General features: G+C 61.0%; 1 protein-coding gene across 1 annotated transcript; it reads right to left on the reverse strand.

Annotated features, from left to right (window-relative positions):
- Positions 1–1,671: 1,671 nt before the first annotated feature.
- SHOX (short stature homeobox) lies at positions 1,672–11,251 on the reverse strand. The gene is made up of 5 exons (XM_036242233.1): positions 10,879–11,251; positions 7,405–7,613; positions 3,595–3,652; positions 3,410–3,498; positions 1,672–1,990 (listed from the first exon to the last, which is right to left on the reverse strand). Exons 1-5 carry the CDS (start codon positions 11,153–11,155, stop codon positions 1,745–1,747), a joined length of 879 nt encoding a protein of 292 aa, XP_036098126.1. The 5' UTR covers positions 11,156–11,251; the 3' UTR covers positions 1,672–1,744.
- Positions 11,252–12,821: the final 1,570 nt, after the last annotated feature.

Below are 12,821 nucleotides of genomic sequence, written 5' to 3' on the forward strand. Positions count from 1 at the left end.
AACCGGAAAGAAAGGGAAAGAAACAGCTGAAGGGGCCTTTTGATTTGTCTAAAGACTTTCAGATGACACGAACCTCACTTCAGAGCCAAGGTGGAAAGTGTCCGTTACACCGGAGGAATTCTTGTTCTGTTTTTTTGGAGAAACCTACCCACGTCAGGGTAGGGAGAGAACACCACCACCGCGAAATGTAGAGAGAACGAAACCTCTTCTGGACCCCGAGTCGTCGGGCGTCAGCCGACGCCGGCTGGAGGGCCGGTTAGGAAAGACCGGAGGAGGATGAAGAGGTGTTTCTGTCTGTCCAGCCCAACTGACGAGGCAAACACACAGACCGGCCTTCGAAGCAAACAGCCCACCACTGCCTCATGCCCACGCACCCCGCACGGCACCTGCCAAGCAAATCAAACACCACTCAGGTGCGAGGCTGGAGACCCTGACCTTTTGGTAACAGCATGTCAACCGACTGTCCCTGTCCCTGTCGCCGGCCATTTGGTGACTGAGGCGAGCCAAGGAGAGGGAGAGAAAGAAAAAGAAAGGAAAACGGAGAGTTGAGACACTGCCTACCTCCACAAAACATTGTTCAAACTCACTGCCCGGAGGACCTGTCCCACCCTTGCTGTCCCAGAAACGGCCCAGCCAGGGCGTCCCATCCTGGCACCCCATCCTGCCCCGTCCCATACCACACACCTCTCTGGCACCCGTCCGGAGCACCCTGAAGCCCTGTCCTCGGGCAGAGGGCCCCCAGGGCCAGGCCCCCAGCATGCAGGACGACCATGCCCCCCCGAAGTCCGAAGCTGACCGGTCAAGAGTGCACGGCTATTTTCTCTTAAAATCTATCGTATTTACAGTATTGCACTTGGACTGCATTTCATTGCATTTCGCGAAAGTCCACGCTGCCCGGGCCGGTGCGCATTCCAGCCCGGCGCCCCCCGCGTCTCCCTGCGAGTCCCTGGCGTCTGAATCCGGTGCAGCTGCAAACAATGTCCTTTGGGGACCAGAGACTGGCAGAGGGATCCAGGCGCCTCTGGGACGGCACAAGGAGCCCTAAACTCGGCGCTGGGGGACGCAGCCTGAACGTGAAGGCCAGGCCTGCAATTCAGGTCCCCGCTGGGAAGAGGCCTGTCCTCCCCGCCCCCGCCTTGGCGAGGTCCACAGACTCGTTTCGTTATTGCTGCCCGTGGGGGCGGGCGGGGGGCTGTGAGCGCGACCCCCCGCGGGTGAGACGGTCCGCACGGAAATCCACACGGGTCCCGCAGCTCCTCGGATCAAAGCCGTGCATGGCACTGAAGGACATCGCTGGACACCACGGACTGGCATCTTCTGCGGAGACCAGCCCCAGACTTGTGTTAATAGACTACAGGATCTTCGAGAGGTGAGGAGGGGCCGCATGCACGGGGTGGAGACGCGGTAGAAGAGAACCGGGACCCAGAGCTCCACGAGGCCCAGGGTCCCAGGACGCGCAGACAGCGTGGCGGGGGCCGGGTCGCGTGGTCTCACCGTCACCTGCTCTCTCTCCTGCGCAGTGTCTGCGAGGGTCTGGCGGGGTCGTGCGTTCCCCGGAGGCCCCCTCTCTAGGCCAGACGTGGGCCCCCTGGCTGCTGGGGGCGAGGAGGCCACTGCGCCAGGTCCGGAGCCCTCGCTCCAGGGCGTCCGTGTGGCCCAGGAGGGCGCGCAGGGGTCGAGTGCAGGACGCAGCGCAGCGCGGGCGGGGTTCGGGGCCGGGGTGGGCGCGGGGCCGCGCGGCGGGTCAGAGCCCCAGGGCCTCCGCGTGTTTGCGCGCCTTCAGCCGCAGGTCGGCGATGCTGGAGTTTTTACTATTGCTCTTGGCGGCGGCGGCCACCACGGCGGCGGCGGACGCAGACTCGGCCAGCGACGCGATGGGCAGCCCGAAGGGAGGCGGCGGGAACATCAGGTAGGGCGCGTGCGCCGCCAGGTGCGGGTGCAGGTGAGGGTGCGCGTGCGCCACGCCTTCCAGCTGAAGCTGGGCCTGGACCTGCGGGGGCGGGGAGGGGGGAATTCGGCACCGTCAGGACCAGAGCCCTGGGCACGGAGGGGACTTTCCTGCCCCTGGAACCCCCAGGGCAGCTTCTCTCCCCTGGAGCCAACCCCCTGCCCACCCGGGGGACCGCTACCCACTCCACTGCCGGAGTCAGGGCTGTCTTCTGGTCGCCGTGTCCTGATGGGGACACTGGCCAGAGCCAGAGCTGGGGACCCCACCGGATCTCCGGGACCACCCACAGCCCGGCGACACCCACCCTCAAGTCCTTTTCAATACTGGGGCGTCTACAGCTGAGACCCCCTCCTCACCAGAGGTCCAAATTCTCTATTTGACCTTACATGTGTCCCAGACTCAGGATTCGGACTTCAGCTCCCCCACAACCCTTCCCAGGCAACCCCCAAGTCTGTGGGGTGCACAGCCAACGCCTTGGGCACCTGTGGCTAATTTCATCAGGGCCTGATGGCTGACCCCACATGGGGGCAACAGTTACTGTGACGCCGAGGGAGGGGCCAGCCGTCAGGGAGAAGGGGAGCCCAGCTTGGGGGGGGGCAAAGAGGGGCTTAAACCGGTAGTTATGCATCCCATCCCCCCAGCACCAGGGCCTGGAGGCCCCCAGCCTTGGGCACCTTACATCTGGGAGCACGCAGGCAGCTGCCCCCATCTCTCCCAGGTGTCCAGTTACACCTGCCCCAGCACGTGTCCTACCTGACCACAAGGCCCAGGCCAGACACCCACCAGACCTCTGCCCCTGGGCAAACACCGGTCCAAATATAAACTTGTGCTCTGCCCAGGGCACCCCTCCAACGGGACACTCCCACCCCTCGCGTGGGGGCCCCAACCAGCGAGCCGGGGATCTTGTGCTTCGTTGGGGAGCGAAAGGGGGACTTCTTCCTCAGGCACCCCTTGTCGGTCCCAAACTGGGCGTGGCCCTTTGGATACTGGGACCCTAGGCTGTCTTTCCACCCTGGGGCTGCCCCCTGTCCACACAACGTCCTGGATCCGTGCAGACCCGGCTGTGTTCGGAGCTGGGCCAGGGGCCCCCAACTCCGAGGTGTGGGGCTGAGGCCCTGGCGGTGAGAGGGTAAGCATCTGGGTGTTACCCCGCCCTTCCACCCAGGTGCCGTTGTCCCCGCCCCCAGGCTCCACGCAGCGAGCATGCGGGTGGTACCCGCGTAGGTGGGATTTTTCCCCTCTGATTTTTGTAACACTGTGTTTGGGTTTATGACCAGGCCCTCCCGAAGGTGCGCGCTGGAGTTTTACAGCGTGATTTTAATGTGTGCCAACGGGTCTATAAATGCTCTCTTGTAGAAGCGGCCTCGTTTCTTCCGCGGGGGGCGGGAGGAGCCCTGGAGAAGGGAGAGGGGGAGCCACCACCCCTCACGCGCGCAGCTCAGAGGGAAGAAAACGAGCTACCTGCTGGAACGGCATCCGCAGGGCGCCCATGTTCACGTAGGGCGCCACCCTGCAGGCGTCCAGGTGGCTGGCGGTGCCCAAGATAACGCCTGCAAGGAAGGACCAAGGCGTGAGCGCGGCGCGTATCTTCCCGGCGCCTCCGCGCCTCCGCCCGCGCCCCATCCCCACGCGCCGCCTGCACCTACCTTTATGCATCTGGTTCTCTTGTTTGCGGCACTTGGCTCTCCGGTTCTGGAACCAAACCTGGGACGGAGCAGACAGACACACACAGCCCGGTGAGCCAGGTCTGACCTGGAGACCGAGGGCGTCTCCCTACCCCACGCCCTTCACCTTCACCACCAAGCTGCCCCGCGCTCAGGCCTCAGGGCATCTAGGGCGCGGCTCCAGGGGACCCGACCTATAAGCTCCTCGACCCGGACCGAATCCTCTGCCTGGTCCACATGCCCAACTGGCTGCCTAGGGCTGGGGTTTATCAAGCTCACTCTGGGTCTCTCCACCTTCGAAGTGAGACAGGAGAGTGGACATGCAAACATTTAGAGCCAAGAAGCTGGTGCGGAGAGGCGGATAGACTGGAGAACCTTCCGCCCTTAAATGTGGCCTTCGCCCCTCCACCTTGTCACCCCCTGGAATAACTTGGTCTCACACTTTGGGACTTTAGCCACCAAAGAAGGGGGGGGGGCGCACAAGTGAATGAATAGTTCAGAATCATGGTCTCTCCCCCATGAAACTCAGACGCAGAGTCCAGAAACCTCCTTGTCCCCCGTGTCCTCCTGGGAAGCCCGGTGGTGGGTCCCAGTTAGTATCACAGGATCACCAACGTCCTTGATCCGTGGAGACCCAGCGCCACCCCCAAAGCTCAGGCTTTGTTATGCGGGCGCTTGGCCTTTTTAAAGCCTTCTACTTGGGGCGCCTGACCAGGAGTCTGGGCCGGAAAAGGCAGTGGGACCCTGGTCTGCTTGGTTCACAGGCCTGAAGTCAACATTTGGGGGCTAAGGCGTCCCCTCCAGAACCCGTCACACCACCCCTCCCCCTCTGACAGACAACCTTGGCTCTTCCACACCGAGCCCCTTAGGAGCAAAAACAAATGTGGAAGCACCCTCCTCAAGTTCCCACTCACCTAATGTTTTTTTCTAACTGGCTTCCACACTCACTGACCCTACGGCCACGAGGATGGTCACTGACCACTTGGAATACTTGGCACCAAGGAATATTTCCCCTCCCCCATTGCGCCCGGTGCCTGGGGGCCACGCGCTGGGCACGCGCGCTACTTTACGCCCCACCCTGAGCAGGGACACCTCAGCATTTCCCGGGGCTCGGAAAACCCCGGGAGGGGTGGGGGTCTAAGAAAAATGAACTTTTCCATCCCGGTCCTGGACTCTCAACAACCAGTTTCCTATCCGGGGCTTAGCCACCCCTCCCCCCGTCGGAGCTGGCTTTCCAGAAGGTTCGAAACCTCATCTCCTCGTTCTGCTGAAAAGTAATTCCAAAAACGACCCCCGGCCTACACGTTGAAATTCGCACATCTTATCCTTTTTCCAAACCCTGAGATCGAATTCCTGCCGCCCCCAAGTCGGACCCCGCTGCCCCGCGCTCCTCACTCTCCTTGGGGTCCCGCACCCGGTCCTCCTTGCGAGAGTCGTCAGAGGCTACAGACCCTGCCCACGCCCTCCCCAGGGGCGTTTTTCAAAAAACACAATCCTATTTAAATCTAGAAAGTCAAGCTCACTTCCCCTCCAAGGGCAGAAAGGAAGGAAGAAAAAAAAAAAAGCAAAAACATTAGGAGAAATAAAAGTGATGAATTAGCCGGCGCGTTAAGCGATAATAAATCAGTCTTGGGTTGATGCGCGATCAATTCCAATTAGTCGTGAATATGCTAAGTAAAGCTTTGTACACTGGTTTAGACACTTATTTCTTCATTACCGGGCAGTCACTGATTCTTCTCACAAATACCGTAATCCGATTTACTTTTGATTTCCATTACAGACAGTGAATAATGACATTTAATTTAGCGCTGCGCCATAAACCCAAAGATATTTGTTGTAATTAAATTACAGCCTGCTCCTCACCGTGGCTTCATAACTTTCTATTATAACCCTGGCATCTGGGTGATGGGAGTCTCCCGTACAACACTAAAAATAAAAGGTTAATAAGGACTAGCTTCGTCGGAGCCTCAATTTATTTAGAGCGAATTTCCACACGAAATTGAAACTCTAGCCTTCAACAGAACAGCACGGCCTGTACCGAGGATTACCGCGGCGGCCAGAGACAGGGGGGACATGCGGGGCTGTGAACCCCCTTTTTCCTTGTTCGTCCCCCAGCCCCCATGCCTTCTGCAGAGACGCCCTCCTCCGCGTTTTCACTAATTGATTTTTAGGAGCGCGCGGTGCCCGCTCCTCCTTTTCACGCTATACTTTTCCCTGTGGCCAAAACCGATTGCTCTTACCCTGTGTTTATTTTTATTATTATTTACAGTCGTTAAATTTTAATTCGCCTCTGGATCGATCGCCCCTCCGTCCCCCCCCCCCCCTTGTATTTTAGGGCCTTTCTGAAGACCGGTGGCCACCAAGCACCGATTTCCCCGCGCTCCGTGGGGCCTGCCAAGGTGCTACCCAGTAATAGACTACTGCACGAAATAGTGTGGAATTCAATTACAAGTAATTTATTTTTATAGAAACAGTACATCAAGGCCTGAGAGATATTACCGATCCCAGGCTGAAAGACACGAGGACATGACATAAAAGTTGATGTCCCCTCCAGCAAAAGTTTAATCTTTTCATTAATTTATCGGGGGCTGGCCAATTCATCTTCCCGAGAAGGGCGACCAGCGAAAACGCCTCCTCCCCCCCTGGCTGCGGCCACAGATGCCCAGACCCGAGCCTCTGGGGACAGGGTCGGCTTCTGGGCTCTGTCTGCGGGTACCACCCAGGCAGGGCGGTTCTGGGAGCCCCGAGGCCAAGAAGAAAAGCTCAGAAAATCCCGGGGCGAGTGCTGAGTTTCACCTTAGGTCACCCTAACTCCCTGCAGCCACACCACCAAAAAAACAACAACAAAAAATGGAGCAGACTCAGGAGCACAAAACATAGACCCATTTTCTGCCCTGTGCTGATTTTGAAAACCACGACCTATCACACCGATTCCTATTTTCGTTTTGTCAAGAACATGCCGGGGAAAGTGTGTGGGAAGGTGTGGACCCCACGACCAATAAGAAACCGGCGCCTTCAAAGGCCCCGCGCTGCCCGGGGTTGGCAATATTAATTCCGTTTATTTAAAACGAGTCCCCAGAGCCCGGGATCCTGACCTTCGTCCCTGGCCCTCCCGTCCTGCTCCGAGCTGTGCAAACGGAGGGAAGGCAGAGCTGCCCGGCCCGACCTCCCCGGGCGGGCGGGGCCCCCACTGCCCGGGGAAAGCGGCCTTCTGCTCCCCTCCCCCCAGCACTACGTGAATACGTTTAGCTTCCCGTTTCCCGAGCCCCAGAAAGGCCGAGGCTCCCTCCTCGCACGTGCTGCGCACACCCTGGGAGCCGCAGACAGGGGCTCGCCAGATGGGGCATCACGAATTCATGTGCCCTCGCCCCCTCCCCTCCTGCCCCAAGCCCCGCGCGTCGGGGCTAATCCGGCCCTCCGTGGGCAGCAGCAGGCTCATCAAGTTGCCCAGGACGCGAGACCCCACCCCACCCCCATTTCTCTGTTCCCTGGAGGAGAGGAAGCAAGCAGACTGCAAAAAGCGGAGGAAAAGGGGGAGAACTGAAGAGGTGGAAATTAGGGGAAAGGGTGATCCAAACTCCTGACAAGCTGGAGGTGACGGGCCAGCCGCCCGGCACGTGCCCTTCCTGCGAACTGTGCGCCCCCACGCCCGAGGGCCTCGGGCACCTCCGACAGGCCTGGTGCCAGCCCGCCCGCAGCCTCCCGCGCTCCGGAAGGGCGCAGACGCCTGGCCCCAGGTGTCCCGCCGCGGATGCGCCCGGGACCGCGCGCTGAGCCGGGCCCGCATCCTACCTGCACGCGCGCCTCCGAGAGCCCCAGGCGCTGGCTCAGCTCCTCGCGCATGAAGGCGTCGGGGTAGTGCGTCTCGTCGAAGAGCCGCTCCAGCTCGTTCAGCTGCTCCAGGGTGAAGTTGGTGCGGCTGCGCCTCTGCTTCAGCTTGGTCTGCCCGTCCTCGTCCTCCGACTTGACGTCCTCACGCTTCTCCTTGCATTCGTAGATGCCTGCGAGGGCACAGCGCTGAGGCCCGGAGCCGCCGGCCTGGGGCGCCCTCGGTCCCGCCGCCGGCCCCCGCCTCCCGGCCTGTGCACCCCGCGCCCGGGAGACACGGGCCGCGGTGGGCGTGTATGCAGGACCTGGTGAAAACCTGCACGTCTGCAGGCGGTGAACCCGGCCTGGGCCAGCCTCGCGCCCTGACGCAAAGTCTGCGTCAAGTCGATAAAACCAACTCGAGGGGAAGACACGCTATTCTGTAAATACCCCGGCCCTGGCGGCGCCGGGTTTCTCCGCCTAATCTCCAAATAGGTCCCTCAATTTTCCACTTTGTGAATGTGGACATATTAACATGGCCTACCTCTCCCTCTCTGTCTCTCTCCGTCTGTCTCTTTCTTTCTCTATCTATCCTTCTCGCTGTCCCTCACTTCATCTTCTCTCCTCTCTTCTTTTTCCGCAGGCGCAGGCCAGTCGGGGTGCCGGCCCTGCAACGCCGCTGTCCCCTGCTGCAGCGCCAGCCGAGCCCGATCCTCCCTCCGGACGCTGGGCGCTGGGCCCCTGCCCTGGTTTGTGTCTCCCAGGCATTGGGGTGAGGCTGAGCGCACAGCTTGGCTCCCTGCTGGGTTCGGCTCCCTCTTTCTCACACATTCACGGGCGGTCAGGAACACGCCCCACGGGGCGCCAGGGGTGGCACTTTCTTACTTTACAAAATTATGAGAGCAGCTGTATTTGCTGGGGGAGTGGGCAGGGGGGTCTGAGCATCGGGTCATAAAGTCCGCATTTAAAAGGGTCTATCCCAGAAACCTCTCCCCACTTCTTGGAAATGCAGCCCCCACCAAGCTCAGGGGTTTAAAATGAAAGGTATCCCTGCAACCCAAGATCCCAGACTGCTGCGCCTCCAGCGCCCCTACTCTCCTTCCCATGTACCCCCCATTGTGGGGCAGCCCGGGCAGAGACAAAGAGAGCCCCAGTGCCCCAGTTAGCTGACCCTCTGTGTCAAGGACAGGAGGCTGACCTCTGGAGTGTCTGTGCAAAGAGCCTGGGGTCCCACCAATTCTGAAACCATCTAGAATATGCACAGAAGGCCCCTTAGTGGTAAACTCAGAAACTTTCCAGGGGGGAGGACCTCTGTCAGGAGAGGGCCGTGCAGGCCTGACCTCCCACCCAGCAGGCCTACACCTGGACACCAGAAGCCCAGTCCCCACTCTGCCTGAGAATCTCCCCTCAAGGGCCCTGCGTGCTGGACACTTAACCCCAATTTGCATATTAAACCCCTTGCACCCTGACACGGCATGCCTTTCCAAGAGCACCCCACTTCTCCCCCTCAGCAAATCTCTTCCTAGAGGCAGCCCAGATGCTTCCCCTTTATTCCCCTCAACTCTGAACCTCGGGGATTGATCCCAGCTGAGAAGCCAGCCTTCAAAGTCCATTGGAAGCAGCAGCAGCAGCAGGCTTTGCAAAATCCACCGGCCCTTGCTCCGCTCAGCTGCCTGGCAGCCAGAGCCGCGACCTCCGACCTCCGCTTTCTCCAGGAGCCTGAGGGTATCCCACCCTCCATTTTGCGCCCAAATGCCCGTCTGGGGCTCAGCCTCCAAGGGGTCTGCACACCCAGCCAGGGGAGAGGATTGGGTGGGGACACGCGGACATGTGTCCTGTCCGTCTCTTCTGCTAACACGGTCTTATTTTCCTGTCCCTTCAGAAAGGCCTGGAGAGTTGTATCCGGCTCTCTTCCCAAAGGCCCCTGTGGCACTAGCTTGGCTGCCCTGCACCAGGGGAAGGGGCTTGGCCTCAAGGAAGCTCTGGGGAAACCAGCCGGGAGCCCCAAGATGCCGGCTGGCAGGCGCTGGAAAACCTCTGAAATTAAATGTCGCTGGGGCCCCGCAGTCATGTTGTCTCCATCAAAGCCAACTGTCTTTGTATGGATGACAGAGGCCAGGCGCTGGAGACCAGCCCCGAGGCAAGGCAGGCCGCCTGGGCGGCCCCGATCCGGGGCTTATGTCGAAGCTTATGTTAGCTTTCTGCCTCCGCAAGGTCAAGGCCTCAAAAAGAGGCACCTACACAGGGCTTGAAGGCCGCTGCACCTGAACTCAGTCACCAAAGTGCCGGGTCCCCAAGAACCCGAGAGAGTGGGTTTTGGAAGGGAAGGGGAACCACTGCTTGGGGAGACCACCCTGACCCCTCTCAACACTGTCATGAGCGAAACTGGACCCGTGGATCCAAATGGCAAGTCTCGGGACTCCTCTTTGTAATAAAAGAAATAGACCTTCGTGGCCTTTCACATTGGTGCTCCCGAGACACGTAGCCAGTCTCTGATGTGTCGCTGCCAGTTAGTTGCCCCGTTTGTCCAGCGGTGCCCCGGTGGGCACCACCCCTGCCCAGCTGGGAGAGCCCTCCTAAAGCAGCCTTTCCCCCGGACTCCACGACGGGAGACCCACAGCGTCCATTTCTGGAACAACCGAGGGAAGAAGGCCCCGGACGCGACTGCCCGCCGCAGGCCGGTGCGCTCCGAGAGCCGGGGGTAGGGCGGCCGCGTGCGCGTGCCCACGAGCTGGCCCCGGCCCTTCCTGCCACATCCCGACCCTGGCCACCTGCGAGAGCGGGGGTTGCTTTTCATTTACAGGCCCCGCTCGGCCAAGATAAAACCTCAAGGTTCAAGGGGGAAAGTTTTCCGTGACCAAAAACTGCGGAGAGGTTCAGAGAGACGCAAGAGGAGACTTCGAGATCCGTCCCTGAGCGCCGGCCTGCGCGTCCTCCGCGCTGCGGGTTCCGAGCTCCGGGCGCCGGCGGACCGTGAGCGCTGACGTGTGGGCATCTCTGCTCGGTGCGCGGAGGGGGTGCAGACCTGGGAGGCTGGCAGGGCGCAGGCAACAGCCCTCAACAGCCCTACGGCCCACTTTAGTTTTCAAGCACATCTAAATGGACCCCAACCCCGGAAAGTGCCCCCTCGGGGCGCAGTGCCCACGCCTGGAGAAAAGAGGCGGCCGGCGGCGCGCGGCTCCGGCCCCCTGCCCATCCTGGCTCGCGGGCCCCCTCCTCCCCGCCCTGCCTCCGCGCTTGCTTCCCCGTTTTCTTGTTCTTACGAAAAAACTGGCGATGGACTGCCGGGGCCTTTCCATCCGAGCCATGGCTGTAAATTCAGAGTTTGGGGTCGAATTGAGAACGAGCCGCGGCGCCCGGAGCCTCCGCGCACACCGGGAGAGGGGCAGGCGGGCAGGCTCGGTGGCGAGCAGACGCGGTCCCCGGGAGGGGCCCGGAGCCGGCGCCCGGCGAGCTTACCTTCCGAAGTCCTCCCCGTGCCGAACTCCTTCAGTTTGTCCTTGTCGTTGTCCACGTGGTCCTTAAACAAATGCACCGGACAGTGGCCGCTGCCCTCTGTCATGTCCTGGAGATTGGATTCCGAGCTCCCCAACTCCCGGGAGCGCGCCAGTCCGCTCTCCAAAACTTCCCGGTACGTGATCGAATCCTTCTTCCCGCCGCCGCCGCCGCCGCCGCCGCCGCTCTCCTTGGTTTTCTGGTCAAAAGATTTGGATACAAAAGCCGTGAGCTCCTCCATGGCTGCCCGGGGCTGCGGAGGTCCGCGGGGCTCGGCGGGGCTGGCTGGGAGCCGGGCTGTGGTCCGCACGCCTCCCCGCGCGGAGACGACGGTCCGTGTGAGGGTAGGTCCCTCCTGCCGTTATTTATGCCTTTCAATTGGAGATCTCACTATTTATACGCGGCTACCTCCGCCCAGCCCCCCGCGCGCCCTGTCTGCAGCAATTAAGACTCTGGGCTCGGCGGCGGGCGCACGCAGAGACGCTATCTCTCCCCCACCTCCAGTCCGGCAATTGGCTTTCTTTTCATTTCATCACTGTCGGGCGTCTGTGCACCTTGGTGTGGAGGAGAGGCACAGATCGGATTTTTGAAGGGAGAGGGAGACCGCGCGCGCGCGCGAGCGGGCGCAGGCGCCAGAGCCCAAACAGGTATCCGCATTCTATCAATGGCTGGCGGAAGCGAAACTCGAGGAGGAGTTTCTGGATGGCGAGGAGGTCCTAGCCGGCCGGTCGGCCCTGGGAGGAGCACAGCCCGGAGCCTGGAAGGAATCTGGGCGGGATGGGTCCCGGCACCGCAGTGAGGAGAGACCGCGGGCCTCCGGGCGGCGGGGACGCGCGATCACACACAGGCATGGACTCCAAGTTGGAGATGCGGGTGAATTGCGGGCTGGACCCGCGGAGCGAACAAGCGGAGCGGAGGCTCGCGCGGCGTGATTGGGGAACAGCTCGAGGACCCCGAAAGTGAAGGAAAGAGGCCCCGGTCTACAGGCACGCGGACGCCGGAGCCTCGGCGGCGGTGAGACCGGCTCGCTGGGGACGACGCCGCGGAGGCCGGAGACAGGGGCGCTGCCTGGCCACGGGCGTCCCGAGCGCAGCGGTGGACACATCGAAACGCCAGCGGGTCGCTGGAACAACCAATTTGTCAACAGCGGTCTTTTTGGCACACGTCAGATCCCTCTCGGCTGGACCGGCGCTGCCTTCTCTAGAACTGTCTGTCAACCCGTGTCTAGGATATTTATTTGGGGAAAATAGAGATATATTTGGCAGTGTCACGGTTTCCCCGGCAAGCCCGTTCCCATCCGCCCTCTCCAACGCGCTTAGGAGGACCCAGTGCGCTCCGTTGCCTTGTTTGGAATTCGTTTGACAATCTCGGAACCAGCTTGTCACCCTCTGCAAAACTCCATCGGGAAATAAAGTTGACTTTTTTTCCTTTTCCCTTTTTTTTTTTTTTCCCCCTGTCATGTCCCCTTGTCTGTCCCCGCCTCCACTCCGCGCTGGAATGGGGACCAGGCTTTTGGGGGAGGCGAAGGGTGTGTGGTAGCGGTCGGAGAGCTTAATTTTGCATTTTCTTAAGCTGAGGCGCGTGTCATCAGACCCAGAACCGGGGCGAACACGGGTCCCCTTCGGCGCGAAGGAAAGTGGATTTCTCCGGAATCTGTGGGGCCTGGGGCCTTGTTCACGTTGGGGGGTTGACCTGGGGGAGGGGGTGTCATGCTCCAGAGGCCAGGGAAGAGGAGGAGCGGAGAGAAAATGTAGGAACAGACCAGCTCTCTCCTTCCTCCTTCGCTCCCTCCCTCCCTCCCTCCCTCCTCTCCAGTCCCGTCCACCCTCCACCTTCCTCCCGAGCGATGCGCGGGCGCCTCTCCGCGTGGTTCCGGCCGCACTGCCCAGCGTGCTGCGGCCGGAGCT

Source organism: Molossus molossus, unplaced genomic scaffold (genome assembly GCF_014108415.1).
Source record: "Molossus molossus isolate mMolMol1 unplaced genomic scaffold, mMolMol1.p scaffold_m16_p_42, whole genome shotgun sequence".
Classification (NCBI taxonomy): Eukaryota; Metazoa; Chordata; class Mammalia; order Chiroptera; family Molossidae; genus Molossus; species Molossus molossus.

Excerpts from the sequence above, each read along its gene's own strand:
- SHOX (XM_036242233.1), bottom strand. The coding sequence starts at position 11,155 with ATGGAGGAGCTCACGGCTTTTGTATCCAAATCTTTTGACCAGAAAACC. Across the intron at positions 7,614-10,878 it reads CACGGGGAGGACTTCGGAAG|GCATCTACGAATGCAAGGAG; the intron begins GTAAGCTCGCCG and ends GTGCCCTCGCAG. Across the intron at positions 3,499-3,594 it reads AGAGAACCAGATGCATAAAG|GCGTTATCTTGGGCACCGCC; the intron begins GTAGGTGCAGGC and ends CCTTCCTTGCAG.